Raw genomic sequence first — 20,595 nt, 5'->3', positions numbered from 1 at the left:
GGGGGGGGGGACTTTAAACTGCCCTTTGGTCAAACTTTAATCTGCCCTTTGGTAACTACAATACATAGATATAATTGCAGTGATGACGTGGTTGTTGCTGTCTCGCCAGAGTGAGAATACTAATGGTCGGTCAGTGCTCAGTTTCCCCAAATTAGGAAAGAATCAAAGCTGATATATTTCTGTCTGGGTGCACCCAATTGTTGCTGGTGAAGATCCCAAGAGCAGCAATGGCTGGTTTCCCCAAATTAGCATTTTAGCAGGTACACATGCAAAAAACAAGTTCATGAGCATGTGCGCACTGGCTCATTAGCAGAGCAAGAGTGCACATTTTGGAACTTTCAGAGATTTATAAGATTCCTGTTTATTTGGTTTTGCAGAGAGTGCATATTTCATATATTTCATGTTGTTCAATGTTCCATATAGATTATAGAAAGAGTTTACATTGATATTGCATTGTTGTACAGTACTTGGTCATTGTGTTGCCTTGGATATTACTGATACTGTTTGCAACACAGGGGTTTAATTGTTTGGTTACTCATTAGCAGATCTGGCAACAAGCCCTTGACTGTGGTGTGAACCCCGTACATGTTATTGGTGCTGCAACAAACAAGCCAACCTAGATTATACTCAAGACGGCCTTCCTAATCTCCCTTATCAGCCCTGGGAAAGAGAAGAACCCATGGTATGTGTCTAATAGAGGCCCTAATGGGGTAGATTAGGAGGTCTGGGAGCATATGGTGGCGAAGATCCAATTCTCTGGATCGGCATTGTGAATCGGTGGAATTAAATTGGAAGCCTGATTTGGCAGAATGACATCTAATATTTTGTTATTAGACTGTCTGTTCAATCAGTTTAGTATCTATCAGACCCTCTGCCTTAAGTCAATATCCTGCCCAGACAGATGAAGGGAGGAATTATAATCAATCTCTTTCATCTTTTTATTTAGCTTCCAAGAAGCCATCCTGGTTTCTGCACTGCGTATTCCCTTCTTTTCCTCATTGACCTCATAATCTTGCTTTCTACCTCAAAGCAATAATGGGGAGTAATAACATCAGAAATCAAGCAGCCTAGATATCTGGCAACAGGTTGAGGATACTTATATATACAATTTTTTTATTGTTTAAAAAGAAAAAGTACATCGAGATACTGAAAATCATAAAATATTGCAAAGTACATCCCCATTACATTATTTGTTCCCAAAGACAATGAATTCGTTCCAATTTCCAATAAAACCTACACTGTGTTTTCTGTTATGATACTATTTTGCATCAGATATAGGTTGCGTGAAGTTCAGGTTCGGGGCTGTGTGTGGAGGGAAGGAAGGAGAGAGAAGGAGAGAGAGAGAGAGAGAGAGAGAGAGAGAGAGAGAGAGAGAGAGAGAGAAGCAAAATCCTCTGGAGGGCAAGCTTGACTCAAGTCGCTTCTATATGGGGCAAGATGTACCACATGATCTCCTCTTGCCTATTAATGTGAAGGTATTTCCTTGTTCTGGGTGCTGGTTACACAGGTTGAATGTCTTCCTGCCATTCTCAGGAGAGGGCAGGTTGTCATTCTCAACCCTATTTCTGTGACTTTACTGTTTTTGATGTTGAATTTTAAATTGTAACCTGCTCTGGCACTTGCTCGTCATGGGCTGGCAATAAATTTATTTGCTTATTTATCTGAAAAAGTGCCAAGTTCAGGGCCCAGTGCAGGCGCAAGTCCTGACATCTTGTTGATAGAAGCCTAGAATACACATTACAGTTACTGTATTGCACAGAGACACCTTCTCTGTCCCCATGTTTGCAATATATGGACATTAAGTATGTTTATAGATTTGCCTGAAGATACAAACTTTGTATCTGGGGCAGGGGGCATGCATAGAAGCAGTCCTGTGAGTGTTGCACCCTGCATGTTCAGTCCCAGGCATCACCCCTGTGCTCAGTGGGAAAGTTCTGCAGAGGGTTCCTACTTATGAGTTGACCCCCTCGGTGCCACTGGGGACCCTGAAATAGCAGGATCCCTGATCAATTATGTGAGCCCCCTGCTTGATGTGGAGACATTCAGGAATGCGGAGGAGCAGGGGGTGGGGAGCAACTTGCATGAGGACATTGGAGGCATGGCTTTCATGCACGCCCCACCCCTCCATCCACACTTTGGAGCATTTGCATGTTCAGCTGAATGCCTGGGCATGCATCCCATGTTGGCACTGGTACCTCCACATCATCCATTAAGTGCAACTTGGTGATGGGTGTAGATGGGTGTCACACGGTCTTCCTGTGACACTTGTCCCATGTGGATTAAGCACAGTGCAGATGTTACATTTTCCATGAGACATGTGCATAACCCCCATGCCTTGATCTTGACAGAAACATCTTATTTATACATTTATCTGTATACATACAGTAAAATGGCAGGCACCACTTTTTCCCTCTCCAAAGGGCTCTAGAGTCCATTTACACACGATCTACAAGAGTTGAGGTGCAGTAATATGCTATCAACTTGTATCCTTCAGCAGAACCTGTGACAAAAAGACCACTTAGCTATGCCTGAAAGCCCTATGGATGAGATATCATCCGCCAAAAATAGTATGGACTGGTTGCACGATGGGATTGATATGCACATAGGCCTTGTCATGGAAGGCTGAGTGGACAGACTAGTCAAGGAGCTAAACGATAACTTTATTGTTTCTCTAAACAAGAACAGAACAGCAGCAGGAACCTCCTGACACCACTTAGCTACACACACAAGCCCAGCGCCACCTAGTGACTAAGCTATGCCATGACACTATCCACGCAGGCCTTGAGTCACACACCTTGGTACCAAGTAGCTGTACAGCTCAAACCAGGAACTTTGCAACACCAGGTGCCAGTCCTCTTCTCTTGGCACCAGCAGGGCTGCTGTGTGAAGAAGGAAACTGGAGGTAGTTTAAGGCAGGAGGAGACTAACACCACAGATGAGAATCCTCCTGGTCCCAGGAATCAGGCAATTGAGGACATAGGAAGCTACCTTAGACCAAGTCAGATGGTTCGGTCAATCTGGCTCAGTGTTGGGACCTTCTGCAACAAACCATGTGCTCACCCACCATGGAGCTACAGTTGTTCCCTGTTCCGGAGAGCCTATCACAAACCACTGCTGGCTGTAAGGCTTCAAAATCCCTCCCTTAATCCAGGCATCTGTTTGTTGCAAGAAGAAGCCACTAGGCTATATAGCCCTTTGAGCTACCAGGCTAGGGGGCCACCAATGCATGTGCCCACCAGGATCTTCTACAATACTTGTGAAAGGTCTCACTAAATATCCCCTTAAAAAATCAACAACGCATGAGGGACAGTTTGCTGTTTCTGTTCAGTTTATATTGGCACTGCTTTGGCTTCTGTGTTGCACACATGCTCATATTTCATTGGAAGGCAGGACTGGACAACCAAACCTCCCTTCCATTCAAACCAAGAGTGAGCAAGTGCAGTTGTGGCTGATGTAGGTGCTCCCTGCTCCCCATTAATAGGGGAGCTGATGCAGGGAGGGTGCCCAAGCCATCTTTGGTCCTGCCTCTTTCAGATGTGGTGGCCATTTTGTGTTATGCCACACCATGGCAGCCATTTTGCGACTGGCACATGCAACACTTTCTCAACATTCCCCCTACTGGTCAAAAAAGGTTGGGCATGTCAGCCGACTCCCCGCCTGCTGCCTCTCCAAGCTGGACATTATCAGGGATTGCCTGCCTGACAGTTGCGATCTGTGGATGGCTGGGTGTAGACTGTCCATACAAGATTCATGTGTGAGCCTGTTCTCAGGATAAAACGGGCTACTGCCTCTGTTTGTTTTAAATGCTCAACTTATTAACACAAACATCGTGGAGAACGCAATTAACATGTAAAGCAAATTAACTATTGTGGAGCTGTTTTTGAATCTTTACAGGAAGGCTGGCGATTTTCATTCTTCTGCCCCCTCTTCCTGCTTCAGTGATGTTTTGGAAGGTTTTCTACACTAAGCTGACACATGTGTGTCTCTGGCATAGGACCTAAGGCACTATCCTGGCACAGCCAATCTAGCCGGCTGCTGGAGTTCCTCTCCCAGCTATAGCCACAGTTCCTGGAGCACGAAGGGCCAGAGTTGGATTGAAAAGGCAGCTCCATTCGCTGGACGTTGCTGTAGGTTACCACAATGCTGGGTATCTGGGCTGTAGATGAGAGGTAGCAAGAATCTTCTGCCCTCACGCCAAAAGTGTACTGATCGTCACCTGTCTTAAGAAAGTACGAGAAAGAAGAGGTTAATACACAATGTGCCTGAGTAGACAACAGCCTATGGGGTGGGTGGGAAGCTATGTATATTTGCCACATGCATTGGGAGAATCCACCCTTGCCAAGTCAAAACAGGCCTCAGAACAATGTGCATGTCAAGAGAGGAGTTCAGTGTTTGTCCATCCCCACAATCAAAGAAGCAAGGTAGACACAATGCATGCAATACCTGCTAAAAAACCCTATTTTTTGCAACTGTTAAAGGCACAGCCTCTATTTGGCCACATTCCACCACTTTGGACTGCAAGTAGGAGCTACAATTTTCCGGATTCTCCTGCTTGCCGGAAGAAAATGAGCTCACCAGAGAGAATGGCTCTAGAGTCTAGAATGGTTCTAGTAACTATGCTACTTTCCTACTTGCAAGGAAGGTTTTCTTTTTCATAGTCAAGCATTAAAAAGTGACACACACACCTTGCAGTGTGAAGTGGCACAGTCTATTCTAACACCTCAGGACTCCTGACACCTCATTCTGCTGCATGCAGAGACCTGTTCTCAGATTCATGCTACAGATTTACAACAGGGGTTAGCAACCTCCAGACCGCATGCCTAATTAGACCTGGCCGGCTCCCCATTTGGACCGCAAGCCCATTTCAGCCAAGCCAAGCCAAGCCCCTTGCCCCATGTATGACATCATATATGATGTGTGGGCAATCTTGCCACTATGGAATGAGCATTAGGTAGCACCTGTAATGGTGCCAGTCACGCTGATTGACGCACAGAGTGGGCATACATGGGTGTAAGGCGAGCCTGCAAGCAATCTGGTCGCAAGCCATTAAGGGTTTTATATACTAATGGTAACATCGTGAACTTGGCCCGGGAGCAAATTGGCAATGGGTGCAGATCTCTGAGCAGAGATGTAATCTGTAGTAGGGTTTCACTCCCATCAGCAGTTGTGCTGCAGCGTTCTGCCCTAAGTGCAGCTTCTAGATCGAGCACAAAGAGAAGCTGTGCAAAGAGGCATTGCAGTAATAAGCCTTGAAGTCAGCAGTGTGCTACTTGAACTACTTGTCAGTTTTCATTTCTTAGTACAGAAAGTATTGAGCCGATGTGCTAGAGATCTTTCCTATTCTACTTAATTCAGGAGGGTTCTGGAAGCTTCTCTGTGTGAAAGAAACAAGCAGAAGGTTCATGATGTTTGGGTTATTGCTTCAGAGAAGCTGAGTACAGCCGGCTTAAACAGAACTACCTCTTTCAGTCAAGGTCATGCTGACTATAAAAATGGGGCCAGAAGGAGCTTGGGCTTCACTTTCTCTTTCTATCTCTTTTCCTTCTGGCGTGGTGTTCTGTATATTGTATGCTTAATGTTAAGGTTTAGACTTACTATAAATTATTGAAAGTTTAAGTTAAGTCTGCTGCAACTGGATTTCTTATGGACAATGTCAATCCTGAATGTATTGGATTTGTGACCATAATGCTTATTAGCCTTCAGTGGCCGTTAAAGCTCTGCTGGATGAAATATTCATTGCCTCTGGTCTATTTCTGGGGAATCCTGCAATGTGTTTTAAGTTTTTACTCTGCTAACTATACATTGGAATCTAATCTGGATAATATTGAGTAGAATTTCAATGACACTACTGTGGTCAAGCTCTCCTGGTGCAGGAACATCTGTAGCTGTCGCACCACTTACAGCTGGCGAAAGGTGCTTCTAGTCAGAGGCTACCTGGGTCTCCAGCAACAAAGCTGGATTCAGAATCATGCCAAAACTACATACCTGTAGTCTGGCTTCATCATCAGCCCAAAACTATGGGGAGGCCACATTGTTCACATTTCCCACAGATTATTGAAAGCTGGATGGCAACTTACCAGGCTGTCTCCAAAGATGTAGTTTCCAAAGGCTAAGTCCTAAAGAAACAACATAGAGAATTGTGCAAAACGTCCACAGTCATGTTTCCACATAGCTCTTGAACTGGTTAACCCGAAGAGTCATTTTTAAATCAGGGGCATGGATAGAGTGGCCTGTTGCAAAAGAAAACAGGGTCACTGCCCCACAAAGAATCCTGTAGAAGAGGGCACTTCAGCAAGTGCCACTGGTTGTGTAAGCTGCGCCTGTTGAATTTCCCTCTTCTACACAATTCTCAAAGGTGCAGGAGCCTTAAGCACCTGTTCACTTTACATGTGCATTAATTCACTGGCTTGTCCCCAATGCATGTTTACTCAAAAGTAAGCCCCATGTCAGTGCATAGTAAAGTGTATTTTTCCACCTCTGTCTTATGCATGTTTGCTCAGAAGCACCACTTAATATTTAAGGGTGCATTAAGGTTGCAACTTTCATTGCATGTACACGTACTAAGGACTGCGGGTTGATTTCAGCAACAAGACTCTGAGCTTGGCAATTTCTTCTTTTTTTTACAGGGTGAGAATGGAGGCTGTGAAATAGTGGATTGGCCCAGGCTTGCACCCTTCCAACTAGCAACTCACCCATCCCAGCTATGCAGAGTGAAAACCGATCACCTGCTAAGTAGCAGTAGATGAATGCAGGAAGAAGTTTGAGCTAATGAAGGGAGGAAGCGACTGCTAAAGATGCGGGAGAATTTTGTGCTTCCTGAACCAACATGTGAATTAAAATGCATTGAAATCCATATTTTTCTCCATTTTGTGATGCAGCACTCTAACCAATAATTCTGTCCGAGACAAAGCATATATTATGGGGAAGTGGACACAGAAATGTGTATATTGGTGAAAGTACTGTTCAAAACCGCATTATATTAGGGGAAATGGCTTGCAAAAATGTGTCTATTAGGGGAAATGGCATATAAAAGTTGTACATTGGGAGAGAGGGGCAGACTTTTAAAATAATAATAATCGCAGGCTGATGCAGAAACCAGGCAAATTGAATTAAAGATTGAAGAAACTGGGATGAACAGATTTACCCAGACCGAGATACTGTCCTAGAGAAAGGAGGGCAGACTTTGGGATTTTTTAAAAAAGAAACTAAGCACTTTTGATGCTCTTTGCCTTATGGAATATGCAGTGGTGACTGGACTATGCTCCCTATGCAGCATACAGAAGATTTACAAAGAGTGGCAAATACTGAGCAGTGAAATATAACAATATGCATCCCTACCACTACCATATTACAGGCCAGAAAAGAACCAGTTTGATATTTGAGCTATAGCCAGGGTGCAAACTATTAGCAGTATCAGGAACTGTTGGCAGGGAAAGGCGTTCTGGCAGTGTGGTCATAGAATTGTGGAGTGGGAAGGGACCTTGAGGGTCATCTAGTCTAACCCCCTGCAATGCAGGAATCTCAACTAAAGCAGCCATGACATATGGCCATCCAACCTCTGCTTGAAAACCCCCAAGGAAGGAGAGTCCACCTTGAGCTCCTCGGAGGAAAAGCGAGATAGAAATGTGATGGATTAGACCAGTGGTTCCCAACCTTTTTTGGGCCATGCCCCACCTAAGCATATCTAAAATCCTGACACCCCCCCCTTGACATATAATTCTTATTTTTCAAAAAGTGAACTCCTATGCATGTGGAGGAAGGCTAAAAGGCCATTAACTTGGTTTAAACAAGCTTCCAAATTGCCCCCCCCAAATCAAATTACCCCCCCTGCGGGGCATTGGGAACCACGGGATTAGACGGACGGACAGAGATATAAATAAATTTGAGCATGTCAGGTGGGAGGTGTTTAATATATGGCATGGCTGCATTGCTTTCCCTGAACATCCCCATCCCTGAAAGAATCACATGAAATGTTCACACTATGAAAAGAAACCAGCAATCTGGGATATTCACCTCTGCCATAGAAATGTCATCTGCATCCACTGAAGTCTACAAAAGAAGGGAAAGAAAGAGTGTGTAGCAGTGCAGACAGTTCTTACCCCTGGATATGGAGTTGTCACAGCATGGTCCTATCCTTCTCTAAGTGCTGTGTGAGAAGGATAATTCCATATGTAAGTTATGATTGCGCCCTCTCTTAATAATTGTGCAATGTATTGTGCCCAGTGCCCGGTACAACTATGACCTGGCCAAATGAGGAATGAGGGACGACCAATTATTAGGTATTCTTTTCTGCCATGCCAGGACTGGGGCCACCCGTTGCACCAGTGCTGTGCTGCACACGATAATATATGCCCAAATATACTGTAAAAAGGTAAAGGGGCCCCTGACCATTAGGTCCAGTCGTGACCGATTCTGGGGTTGTGGCGCTCATCTCGCTTTATTGACCGAGGGAGCCAGTGTACAGCTTCCGGGTCATGTGGCCAGCATGACTAAGCCGCTTCTGGAGAACCAGAGCAGTGCACGGAAACGCCATTTACCTTCCCACTGGAGCGGTACCTATTTATCTACTTGCACTTTGATGTGCTTTCAAACTGCTAGGTTGGCAGGAGCCAGGACCGAGCAACGGGAGCTCACCCCATCACAGGGATTCGAACCACTGACCTTCTGATCGGCAAGTCCTAGGCTCTGTGGTTTAACCCACAGCACCACCTGCGTCCCAAATAAATATACTGTTATGCCCAGTTTAAAGGACCACCCCATCCCATTCCCATCTTGCAGGACCAAGAGCGAATGAGATCAGAGGATAGGACTGAGATTATTCCAGCAGCCAATCACAAAACAGCAGCAGGCCCATAGAAGCTGCAGCAGGTGAGAACAGCTCCCTGATCCAGAAGGGCACAGCCTGGGGCCACAGGGCTGAGCTCAAAGGCCTCTGGGAGTGTTTATGCAGGAGAGGAAAAGCAGGGGAAATTGTGATGGGGTGAAGGGGTGACAAGCGCGGAAAGGAACCACTTGCACACACAAAGGCACCCAAGGAAAGAAAGATTGCAAGCTGAATAAAGTGTGTGCTTTGTGCATGGGGGTGAGGCTGATGGGGTGGGGGGGGGGGAGAGAAGCAACATTGGCTGGACACAATGTTGCTTTGTTTCCTCCCAGCCACTATTTATAGAAACACATTATTTATGGGACACGACTGCGGTCACAGGGAAGCGGAACAGTATTTTGGATTTTCCATAACAAAAGGCACCATATAAAAACAAGCCAAAATGCCAGAGAGAGGAAAAAAGGTGCAAATATTCTGCCAAAGATGCCCTTCTGAGGGCAACAGTGACAGAAAGTGGTGGAGAGCTGGAAACAGAATGCCGGGTGTTTATTTTTAGGAGGAGAGGGGCGTCAAACTAAATCTGCCAATTCCCCAGTGACTTTGGCAGCAATCTGATGTGCAGAATGGAAAGGACCAACAGCACTGTGCACATCCCAGCAATGGAATGTGATAGGGAAGCATCCCCCTGTTAGAAAACGTGAATGCCAGGCTGCTGTCAAAGGCACAGAAGGAGGGCCGGTGCAAAGACAGAAACGGTAGCCCTGGTTAGAAACCAGCTTCAGGCAGATCTACATTAGAGGGCATGTGTTTATGCATGGCTATGACAGATCAGTAAACCAAAATGTCATCATCAGCATTCACACATACAGTGCACACAATTTCCCTTATCTTGGGTCCATCCCACCAGTTTCCACCCTTAGAAGGAGAACTCAGTGGTACATGCTGGACAGGAGAACAATACTATGGGGAATGTTCTTCAAGGTGAGTGCTGCTCCTCTTGTGACAAATCTTTGGGTTCTCAGATGTGGGGAAGTGTCAAGACTTCCACTAAGTGTTCAGAGACTCATAGAATCATAGAGTAAGAGTTGGAAGGGACCCTGAGGATCATCTAGTCCAACCCCCTGCAGTGCAGGAAAATGCAGCTGTCCCATATGGGGATGAAACCTGCAACCACGCTCTAACCAACTGAGCTATCCAGTGTTCATCAAACGACAGGGACCGGGCACGAAAATGCTGCATCAGGATGGGTAAGCTATGATACAGGCAGCAGAGTTTTTCCTTTTTTCTAAAATGCTCTGCCCAATCTTATCTCCCACTAGCCTCACAATTTCTTTTTCAGCGGCTTTTGAAAGATTCCTTGCTCCCCACAGCACATTCTCATCAGCACTGCTCTCCCCTGCTTATGTTTGGCCTGTGCTTTGCATAATGATTTCCGTACAGTTGCCGGGCACACGGCATTTGCTGTTTTGTGCTGCGGCCAGCCCTCCCCTTCAAATGTTAGCGACACAGGATCTCCCATGCTGCAGAACTGGCAAAAGGAATAGCACACGTGGAAATCGTAATTAGTGAAGTGGGAGCCGCTTGACTGCCAGGCATCTTTTCAAATTAACAAGATGAAATAGGTGACAGCTGCTTGTGGGCTGGTGTTGGAGATTGCCATCGTGCCAATAGGTGTGAGAAGAGGAAGGAGATTAGAGTGGTGTCACAGCCGAGCCAGGATATGTGCATGGACTTGTTGTGGTTTCTATAGGGAAACACTCTTGTTTTTTAAAGGGAAAGCATATCTCACAAATGAAATGGACAAACTATTAAGTTCTCCTCGATTTGAGTCTCCTAATGGCAGCTTTCTTATACAGGTTATTGAAGGCATTTGGGAGGAGGGGATGGAGAGAGAAAGAGAAAAAAATTACTGACATGGAATAATACAAGCTGAGGCAGAGATCTGCAGACCTGTCTGCTCTGACAATAGGACGTTTTGTTACCTTTTCGAAAATCCCTGAATCGTGGCTTTTCAGTTTAGATTTGACTTTGACATCGTTCATTTCTGCCGTGGTGTCTTCACCCATCTCGTACGAAACTTGCCCGCTAGCACCTCTGGAGTTCAGACTAGAGATATCCGCCTCTGTGTCAGTCCATTCCTGCAGCGACAGGCCAGCATGAAATTTTTTCAGAGAGTCTCTTTGGGTTTAATGACTTTCCCTCAATCAGTTCAGTTATGTGCCAAATGGCTCTCATTAGAGAAAAGAGCCAGCAATGTGAAAGGGACTCCAACAAATCCTGTCTTGGGGCCAGTTTAGACAATCAGCAAAATCAGGAGGTGGGGCTGTTCCTAGACTGCACCCGTTTAGGCTCTCTGCCTCCTCACCCACCCCTCTTTTTAAAAAGCAGACTTTCCTACTGCACAAACGCCCTGTTGGACACCCTGCACAAAATGAACACACAGCGTTCTTTGCTCCTTGCTTACACCCTATATCAGTGATGTTATCTCCAAAGGAGTCAGTAGTTCTTATCTACTTTACAGCGATAATTCATTTATGGCTCTGCCTTGTGCAGTAATGTTACCCGCCTAGAGAAGAGGAGGGTACAGTCCAAACGAAGGTGTTTTAATATGGTTTGGGTAGTTTCAAGTATGGAAATGGAGTGCATTCTACCCTTGTAGCCCTGTGCTTAATAAACACATAAGGACAACAAAAGAAGATTTTACAAGCCCTTACAGTTGCTAAGAGTCTTATACTTTTCTGCCTGGAAAGATAAAACACCCACCAAGTATTATGCAATGGTTTGAGGACCTCACGGAGCTACTTACATTTGAACATATGTCATATAAACATCATTTTTGTGTGGATACCTATTTGGGCACCTGGAGGGCTTGTATCAATTTATATATTCTACATTAGATGTACATACTGATGCTTACAGCATCCATAATGTGAACTGATGGTGGGTTGTTGTTGTTGTTACTATTAGTATTGCTCATATATTATTTTTCTTTTTAATCAAATTTACCGGTAACTATTTTTCCATTAGCAATTTCATTTAATTTCTGTAATAATGTCCCCTCTTCCTTTTCTTTGTTAAGTTTACAAATATATATATATATATATATATATATATATATATGCAGGTTTTGGTGTCTTCGGGTGTCTTCCCGTGTAAGAGTCGGGGTGTCTGTGCGACGTTTCGACGAGGTCTCACTCGTCATCTTCAGGCTGGTGCTTTCGGCTTCTTGTTACTGGAACAGAGCAGAATCTGGTGTTTGAGTTCCTATAAATACTGTTGAGGGGTGTGGTGTATAGCCTCCAACGTTCTGGGCAGAGAGGAAGTTCCTAGATTAGTGTGCCTTTTCTTCTTTTGTTCCTTAATTACTTGAGGGATATCTTGAGTGATTTCATGAGTGATATTCTGAATACCACTGGGTGGGTCATTAAGTGTAGATTAGTTGCTAAAGCTTTTGTGTCTTGACCTCTTGAGCTTGTGAAGAGTTTTTCTGAGAAGATGGCTGTGCTGCATTTAGTTGTGCTCTGGCTTGGCTTCGTGTATAGGGGCGAGCTGTGGTTTTGTGCCTTGTGCCAGCCAGATCTGTGTAGGGATTGCAGGGGGGTGCAGCATCCGGAGGTGCCACTATAGTTTGGCTACTGGATGGAGTCTGTAATATGTCTGTGGAGAGGGTCTGGGTTTGGGTCTGGTGTGGTTGATTGGTGACGGCGTTCTGTGTGCCTCTGGTTCTGGTGTCGGTATATATATATATATATATTTGCTTTCGTAGATTTTCACGGGTATAGGAATGCAGGTTTTGGTGTCTTCGGGTGTCTTCCCGTGTAAGAGTCGGGGTGTCTGTGCGACGTTTCGACGAGGTCTCACTCGTCATCTTCAGGCTGGTGCTTTCGGCTTCTTGTTACTGGAACAGAGCAGAGTCTGGTGTTTGAGTTCCTATAAATACTGTTGAGGGGTGTGGTGTATAGCCTCCAACGTTCTGGGCAGAGAGGAAGTTCCTAGATTAGTGTGCCTTTTCTTCTTTTGTTCCTTAATTACTTGAGGGATATCTTGGATATCCCTCAAGTAATTAATGACCCACCCAGTGATATTCAGAATATCACTCATGAAATCACCCAAGATATCCCTCAAGTAATTAAGGAACAAAAGAAGAAAAGGCACACTAATCTAGGAACTTCCTCTCTGCCCAGAACGTTGGAGGCTATACACCACACCCCTCAACAGTATTTATAGGAACTCAAACACCAGACTCTGCTCTGTTCCAGTAACAAGAAGCCGAAAGCACCAGCCTGAAGATGACGAGTGAGACCTCGTCGAAACGTCGCACAGACACCCCGACTCTTACACAGGAAGACACCCGAAGACACCAAAACCTGCATATATATATATATATATATATATATATATATATATATATATATATATATATATTAAAAAAACAGAATAAACCTGTGTCTCCCGCATGCTCTCATTTTCCCAGGTGCACATTCTGTGTCCCACCACATACCAACCCCACCCTGCTTTCATAGTACAGTGGTACCTCGGCTTAAGTACTTAATTCATTCCGGAGGTCTGTACTTAACCTGAAAATGTTCTTAACCTGAAGCACCACTTTAGCTAATGGGGCCTCCTGCTGCCGCCGCGCTACCGGAACACAATTTCTGTTCTCATCCTGAAGCAAAGTTCTTAACCCGAGGTACTATTTCTGGGTTAGCGGAGTCTGTAACCTGAAGCGTATGTAACCTGAAGCGTATGTAACCTGAGGTACCACTGTATATGCTGCAGATTTAAGTGCTCCTTGACTGAAAATAATAAACATTCTGTACAACACTGAGCATATCAGGGACATAGTTAGACCAGGGTTCCCCAGACTTGGGTTGTTGGGCTACAACTTCCATCGTCCTTGACCACTGGTCCTGCTAGCTACAGATGATGGGAGTTGTAGTCCCAAAACAGCTTGAGACCCAAGTTTGGGAAACCCTGGGTTGGACCAAAGCTTTCCCCCCAATATGCTTGATTTGATATCTATTACCCTCAGTCCTTGGCATTGGTCACTAGCCCCCATTATAGTCTTGTTGTGACAGTGAACAGGTCCAAGCAAGGCCAGGGCCAGACTTCAGGGGACACTATGCATGATTTAGCTGATGGGACCCACCCCACAGTCACCAGTGCCCTGCCAGAGCATCCTCCTCCCCAGATTTTGTTAAAGGCCTAAAACAAATTGAGTTTTAAAAGCCTTTGTAGCTGCAAACCAGAGCAGCAGCACAGTAATAATAATATAATAATAATTTATTATTTATACCCCGCCCATCTGGCTGGGTTTCCCCAGCCATTTTGGGCGGCTTCCAACAAAATATTAAAATACAGTAATGCATCAAACATTAAAAGCTTCCCTAAACAGGGCTGCCTTCAGATGTCTTCTAAAAGTCTGATAGTTGTTCTTCTCTTTGACATCTGCTGGGAGGGTGTTCCATGGGGCGGGTGCCACTACTGAGAAGGCCCTCTGCCTGCTTCCCTGTAACTTGGCTTCTCGCAGTGAGGGAACCACCAGAAGACCCTTGGCGCTGGACATCAGTGTCCGGGCTGAACGATGGGGGTGGAGATGCTCCTTCAGGTATACTGGACTGAGGCCGTTTAGGGCTTTAAAGGTCAGCACCAACACTTCGAATTGTGCTCGGAAACATACTGGGAGCCAATGTAAATCTTTCAAAACCGGTGTTATGTGGTCTCGGTGGCCGCTCCCAGTCACCAGTCTAGCTAGTGTGTTCTTGGCCAGCTCATTTGGAGGTGGAGCCAAACAGTTAGGTGGCCGCTATGAATGGAAGCTGAGTTTGGCTCCTAAGCTGTATCCACACACCTCCGCTTGGGCCTGGCAATAAGTGGTGGTCTGAGCTGATGAAGGGCCCTTCTATGCCCTGGGCCCCTAGTAGTGTGGTAGGAGAACTGGGGGGAAAATTCACATCTGGCACCAATGTACCCCTTTGGTTTCAGATATTATATGGGTAGACGAGTCTAAAAAGCCCGGGCACAAATTTTTAGGGCCCTCCTACGACTATGGGGACCTCATTTTCCAGAAGTAATGTATTAATCATTAACTCAATTCTGACCCCACTAAGCCTCCTGGTGTATGTTTTGCTCTAGGGAGCTTAGTTTGGTCAGAATCAAGGATACACTTTCAGACTTAAAGCTAAATACAATACTTCTGGTAAATGAGCCACCATAGCTGTGAAAATTTGTGTCCCGGGCTTTTAAAGACCCGTCTACCCATGTCATAGCTGAAACCAAAGGGGCGCATTGGTTGCCAGATGTGAACTATATTGGCATTATTTTCAGCAGGGAATGGCAACCAGGTGGCAGTATACCATAATGACAGCTTGCTATTGTGCTCAGGGACCCCAGTCAGAACAAAATCTACCCCCTACCCCCAACTGAAACCCATTTTGAGGCTCAGGAGAAGGAAGGGAAGGTTTTGCTCTCCCTCCTCTCAGACATCTCACTGACTGTGACCTACTTATTTTCTCCCACAGAAATCAACAAGTCTCTTTCCTATCTCAATAATTTTGTTGCTTCTTTATCACATCAGAGTGTGAAAAAGAGACAGGAGCTTAAAAATAATAATAAATCTACATGATGCCATCATTTCAGACTAATCATTCTGAAGTATAGAGAGACACCTGAGAGATTTTGACCTTGCTGGAAAGAAAGGCCCATTCTGAAAAACAACAAGGAGCCACAAAAATAATTCATGGAAAAACTAAAATATTTATCTTGTCTCATGTAGAAATGTGTATGTTGCATGAACATGGGCATTCCCAAGTTGGCTTTATTTTAGCAAGATCTGCTTTGTTGTATTTTTAATCAGGGATATAAAATAGATGGAGTGCAGAACCCACACAGCTCTGAAATCTCCTGTAAGAATTTGGAGCATGCCAGCCTCCCCTAAAAGCACATTAACCTAAAAATGTAACAGCTTAGGGGGCATAATAGCATTTTTGTGTTTTTAGAGCTGGTCTAAAAAAATAAAAAAACTGGTTGAAAAAGAACACATTATTGTGCCTTGGATAGCACAGAAGGAAAGTCTCTCAGATTCCAAAGTGAAGAACCACTTCCGGCTTCTTTGCAAGTAACCACTAAGTACTTAGCAGTGATACAGCAAGCTTCGGGTTGCTGGGAGGGGGATCCGTTGATGGATTTGTCAATTTGTCTAAATCTGCCAGCAAATCTCTTTCTAAATTCAGCCTGCTTCACCCTACAGAAGCATTAGCCCTCACGTCACAAACTCGTTTCCTTCCCCCTTCCCCCGTGAGGGCTCCATTCTATGTTATTGTTGCAAAACAGTACGATCACATCTTGCATGCAATTAGGTTGCACTATTGCAACCTTGCACAGCTGGCTTGTTGAAACGGCGCAAATTAATTGCATGCAAGGTAGAGAGCCTGGCACAGAGAGAGCTTTTAAGCTCTCTGCCTTGCTCACAGGGATCTGGGATTGTCTCTTGGGAACTTGGATGGCCCTGTGAGAGCCTCTCAGAGTGCTGTAAGCTAGGTGGAGAGCTTAAAGCCTCCCTGCCTCGCTTAGAAAACAAGGGCGGTTATGTGGAGGTGGTTCAGGTATATGCGTTTTTGCATCCCCAGAACACACAAGACATGGCCTCCCTCAAGTAATAAAGGTAAAGGGACCGCTGACCATTAGGTCCAGTTGTGGCCGACTCTGGGGTTGCGGCGCTCATCTCACTTTATTGGCCAATCGAGCCGGCGTCCAGCTTCCGGGTCATGTGGCCAGCATGACTAAGCCGCTTCTGGCAAACCAGAGCAGCGCACGGAAACGCAGTTTACTTTCACGCTGAAGCGGTACCTATTTATCTACTTGCACTTTTATGTGCTTTCGAACTGCTAGGTTGGCAGGAGCAGGGACCGAGCAACAGGAGCTCACCCCGTCACGGGGATTTGAACTGCCGACCTTCTGATCGGCAAGTCCTAGGCTCTGTGGTTTAACCCACAGCGCCACCTGCATCCCTCCCTCAAGTATGCAAAAATCTTTATGTATGCAAAAATCTTGTGAACTAGAAGTTCAGACTTTAGGTGAATTCAGCCATGATCAGACAAGGAGTCTAAAAAGAGCCTTCATATATCGCTGGGCTACAATTCCCATCACCCCTGACCATTGGCCATGCTGGCAGGGCCGGATAGAAGCTGGAGTCCAACAACCTCTGAATGGCCACAGGTTCCTTATTCCTGCTCTACATGACCAGAAGCCTCTGGCTGCCTGTAGCAGGTGCTACTGCTGGTGAGTCCCTTTTTTAGCCTTCTCTCCGCTGTGCTGTTGCGAACCCCCTCATTCACCTGCTGGCAGTTCAGGGATTTTTCTTGCAGCACCAGAGGCTCCCCACTTGTCGAATGCTCTCTCTAGGGAGACTCGCCTGGTGTCTTCATTATACACCTTTAGGTGCCAGGCAAAAATGTTTCTCATTAATCAGACCTTTGGCTGATTGACATCTGATGTTCTTTTAAATGTGTTGTGGACGGGAGGACTATTGGGTTGTCTTTGTTTTTGTTTTTATTATGTATTCTGTGTTTTTTATATTGTGAACCGCCCTGAGATTTACGGGTATAGGGCGGTATTAGTAAATACATAAATAAATAAAGAATAATACTATCTAATAGCTGCTACAGCCAGCCATAGGCTTCTGATCACATGGAAGCTCTTTTGGGTCTTAGTACGGGGTGAGCGCCTGTTGCTTGGTCCCAGCTCCTGCCCACCTAGCAGTTCAAAAGAATGCCAAGTGCAAGTAGATAAATAGGCACCACTCCAGCGGGAAGGTAACCGGTGTTTCCGTGCATTGCTCTGATTCACCAGAAGTGGCATAGTCATGCTGGCCACATGACCCAGAAGCTGTCTGCGGACAAACGCCGGCTCCCTCAGCCTATAGAGCGAGATGAGTGTGCAACCGCAGAGTTGTCCGTGACTGGACCCAATGGTCAGGGGTACCTTTACCTTTACCTTTACCTTTACCTTTAATACAGATCTGTAAACCTCAAGAGATTCCAGAGATTTTGAGCTCCATTTGGGTCTCAGTTATAGAATCATAGGGTTGGAAGGGACCCCGAGGAATGCAGGAATCACGACTAAAGCATCCCTATCAGATGGCCATCCAATCTCTGCTTAAAAACCTCCAAGGAAGGGGAGTCCACCACCTTCCAAGGGAGTTCATCCCACTGTCGAACAGCTCTTACCATCTGAAAGTTCTTCCTGATGTTTAGTCAGAATCCCCTTTATTGTAACTTTGAAGTCATTGTAGAACAACAATGGAGTCGCATCCATTGCTCAGCTATTGTTTGCCTCTGACTGCATCTGCTGCTGGCATGTGGCCCCAGGAAGGTTCCTCACCAGTCAGTGTGGCCCTTGGGCTGAGAAAGGGTTCCCCACTGACGACTTAAGCATGGGCACGTCTAATCTATGCCCACCAGCTTGCTGCACACCCCTTTCATTGATACTGTAGATTAGACAATGTAGATGAAGGTTATCCTTACAGATTCACTGTCTGAGACAGAGGAGAGCCTTCTGTTTCCTCTTGGCAGCCCATTCATATCAGAGGACTGGCTGGTGACAGTGAAACGTCTGGTGGAAGGGAAGCTGTTAGATCTGGAGTCCTTATGAGAAACCCTTAGCAGAGATCCAAGGCAGGGAAGAAATTTTGCAATCGCCATTCTAAGGGATAAGAAATTAAGCCCATCAGTCTTTTTTCTACCTCTGCAAGCACAAAACACAGACTAAAACATTTTTGTACATTCATTCAGAGAGGGGGAGGCGAAGAGCGTGAGAGAGGCCATATTGAATTAAAGACCTTATTGGACTATAAAAGGATATGACTGCACTGTGGAATCCAGTTTACAGTTGTGTGCATCAGCCCGTTCACAGGCAGAAACACATGTTGACGGTGTTTGCTCCCACCAGTATCAAAATATAGCAGGAAATCCTGATTGCTGTCTGCATCATGAAATGTAAAGGAAGCTGCTCAGATGAATGTGCACTCTTTGGGTCTGCAGATGTGGTTTGGGTCCCAGCGTACGACATGTAAGCTGCCTCCAGTCAGGCATTACCCTTGCTAGATCAGGAGTGCTTCAATACAAAAAGGAACAGATGCTTGCATTTTCATTTCAGCTGGCAGAATCTCCACATGGTGGGTGAGCAGTCCATGTGTGGCAGCTTGACAATGGGGACCCCTGCTGCTACTTGGTTTTCTCCTTATGAACAACAAAACTATCTGATCTTAAACACTGACATGCCTGCAAACTTCACCGGCATGCATACCAGTCACTGTATATATCACATATATATCATATATATATATATATATATATATATATATATATATATATATATACTCATTGTACAATCATATGATCTTTACCATTCAAGAACTGTCAAGCAAAGAGACTTCATCAATTCAGCAAAAACAACTCATTTTGCCTGGGGGGTTTTCTGACTTTGCATTTAAGATGGAGATGACTTGAGGAGCCAGATGCTGGGATTTTTGACAGCTGAGTATAGCTGAGCATAAGAAGGGGGCTGTCGATGGGTGCTGCTTGTGAGAAAAGCCGCACCTGCTTAAATCCCCTGTATGTGCACTTGTAAATTGTTACTAGCCTGCTGAGATGCTAGCATCAATTTCCATGCATGACATGGGGCCAGAGTGGCTAGTAAAACAATTTTTGCCTTTTCACTGTGGGCTGGTGGAGGAGGGATGGGTCTGATGGATGGGTTTTCCTCTCTCCTTAGTCAGTGTAGAAACCAAGCAGACTGGCAGAGGAGGAACAGAGAGATCAGGCCCTCCTCCATGAGGCCACTCGCTCATTGGCATGGAAACCTTTACTGCCGACACCGACCAGGTGAGATGCTAATTATAAGATAGTGTTAATATGACAGAAGTGGCATTCCGCATTGCTTGTGGTTGCCCTAAAAGAAGACCTGTCACTGGTTGCAAGCCCCAGTTCTTTACAAAAGGTGAAGCTTACCTGTATTTGGGGTGGGCAATGGCGTAAACGATTGGGTTGTAGATGGATGAAGCTTTGGCAATCACTGCAGGTATTGTGTTCATTAAGGGAGTGAGCACATGGGAGTACCTAAAGCAAAGCAAACACACTTTCTTAGATTTAATTCTGCCAGGGTATGGCTACTGTCCCTTTCCCCCTTTTACATAACATACTGTACTTTTGAATGCTCCTCCACAAAGTTCTTCAAAGTGCTAGTCCACACTGGATAAATTCAGACACGCAAAATCTTCTAAACGATGCACCTCGGCTGAACTTAGGAGCACATTCACATGGAAAACAGATTTATCAGCCTCCTCCCTGCCCAAAGGCATGGATTTAAAATAATGAAAAACCTTTATCTGAAACAGCAACTCAGCAATGGCATAATTAAATAGATAATTAAGTAGATTAAAAGCAAGATCCTCTATTAAAACAGCAACATCACCTGTCCAACACTGCAAAACAATGCACACAAGCAATTAAAAAAACAAATCGCTGAAGCACAGCATCAGCAATTGAAAAAGAACACTGTGGCCATTAAAAAAAATTCAACAACAAAAAAGTGGCAGCTGGAGTAAAAGCAGGAAGAGCAGGAAGGTATGCTCAACAACAAGTGGAATCAACAGCATCTGCCTTGGTAGCAAAAGTGTTTTGAAACGAGAGCATCTTCACCTGTTAGCTGAGAAGTGCTATGGAACTGGTCATGTGGCTTTCCACTGGTAAGCTGTTCCATGGTGTATGAAT

General features: G+C 45.2%; 1 protein-coding gene across 3 annotated transcripts in view; it reads right to left on the bottom strand.

Annotated features, from left to right (window-relative positions):
* Positions 1 to 1,337: 1,337 nt before the first annotated feature.
* Positions 1,338 to 20,595, bottom strand: part of OPN4 (opsin 4) — a 41,429-nt gene continuing 22,171 nt past the window's right edge. For 2 of the 3 annotated variants that reach the window (XM_082222436.1, XM_082222437.1), the window contains 6 exons: positions 19,834 to 19,941; positions 18,349 to 18,526; positions 10,807 to 10,962; positions 8,014 to 8,049; positions 6,078 to 6,116; positions 1,338 to 4,220 (listed from right to left, as the gene is read on the bottom strand). In XM_082222436.1, coding sequence (XP_082078562.1) covers positions 3,936 to 4,220; positions 6,078 to 6,116; positions 8,014 to 8,049; positions 10,807 to 10,962; positions 18,349 to 18,526; positions 19,834 to 19,941 — 802 coding nt within the window. In that variant the 3' untranslated portion in view covers positions 1,338 to 3,935. Of the gene's footprint in view, positions 4,221 to 6,077; positions 6,117 to 8,013; positions 8,050 to 8,094; positions 8,147 to 10,806; positions 10,963 to 18,348; positions 18,527 to 19,833; positions 19,942 to 20,595 lie in introns of those variants that run through there. The other variant, XM_082222438.1, reaches the window with a different exon arrangement.

Source organism: Podarcis vaucheri (assembly GCF_965113315.1).
Source record: "Podarcis vaucheri genome assembly, chromosome: 5".
Classification (NCBI taxonomy): domain Eukaryota; kingdom Metazoa; phylum Chordata; class Lepidosauria; order Squamata; family Lacertidae; genus Podarcis; species Podarcis vaucheri.
This window is presented reverse-complemented; position numbering and strand designations above follow the sequence as displayed.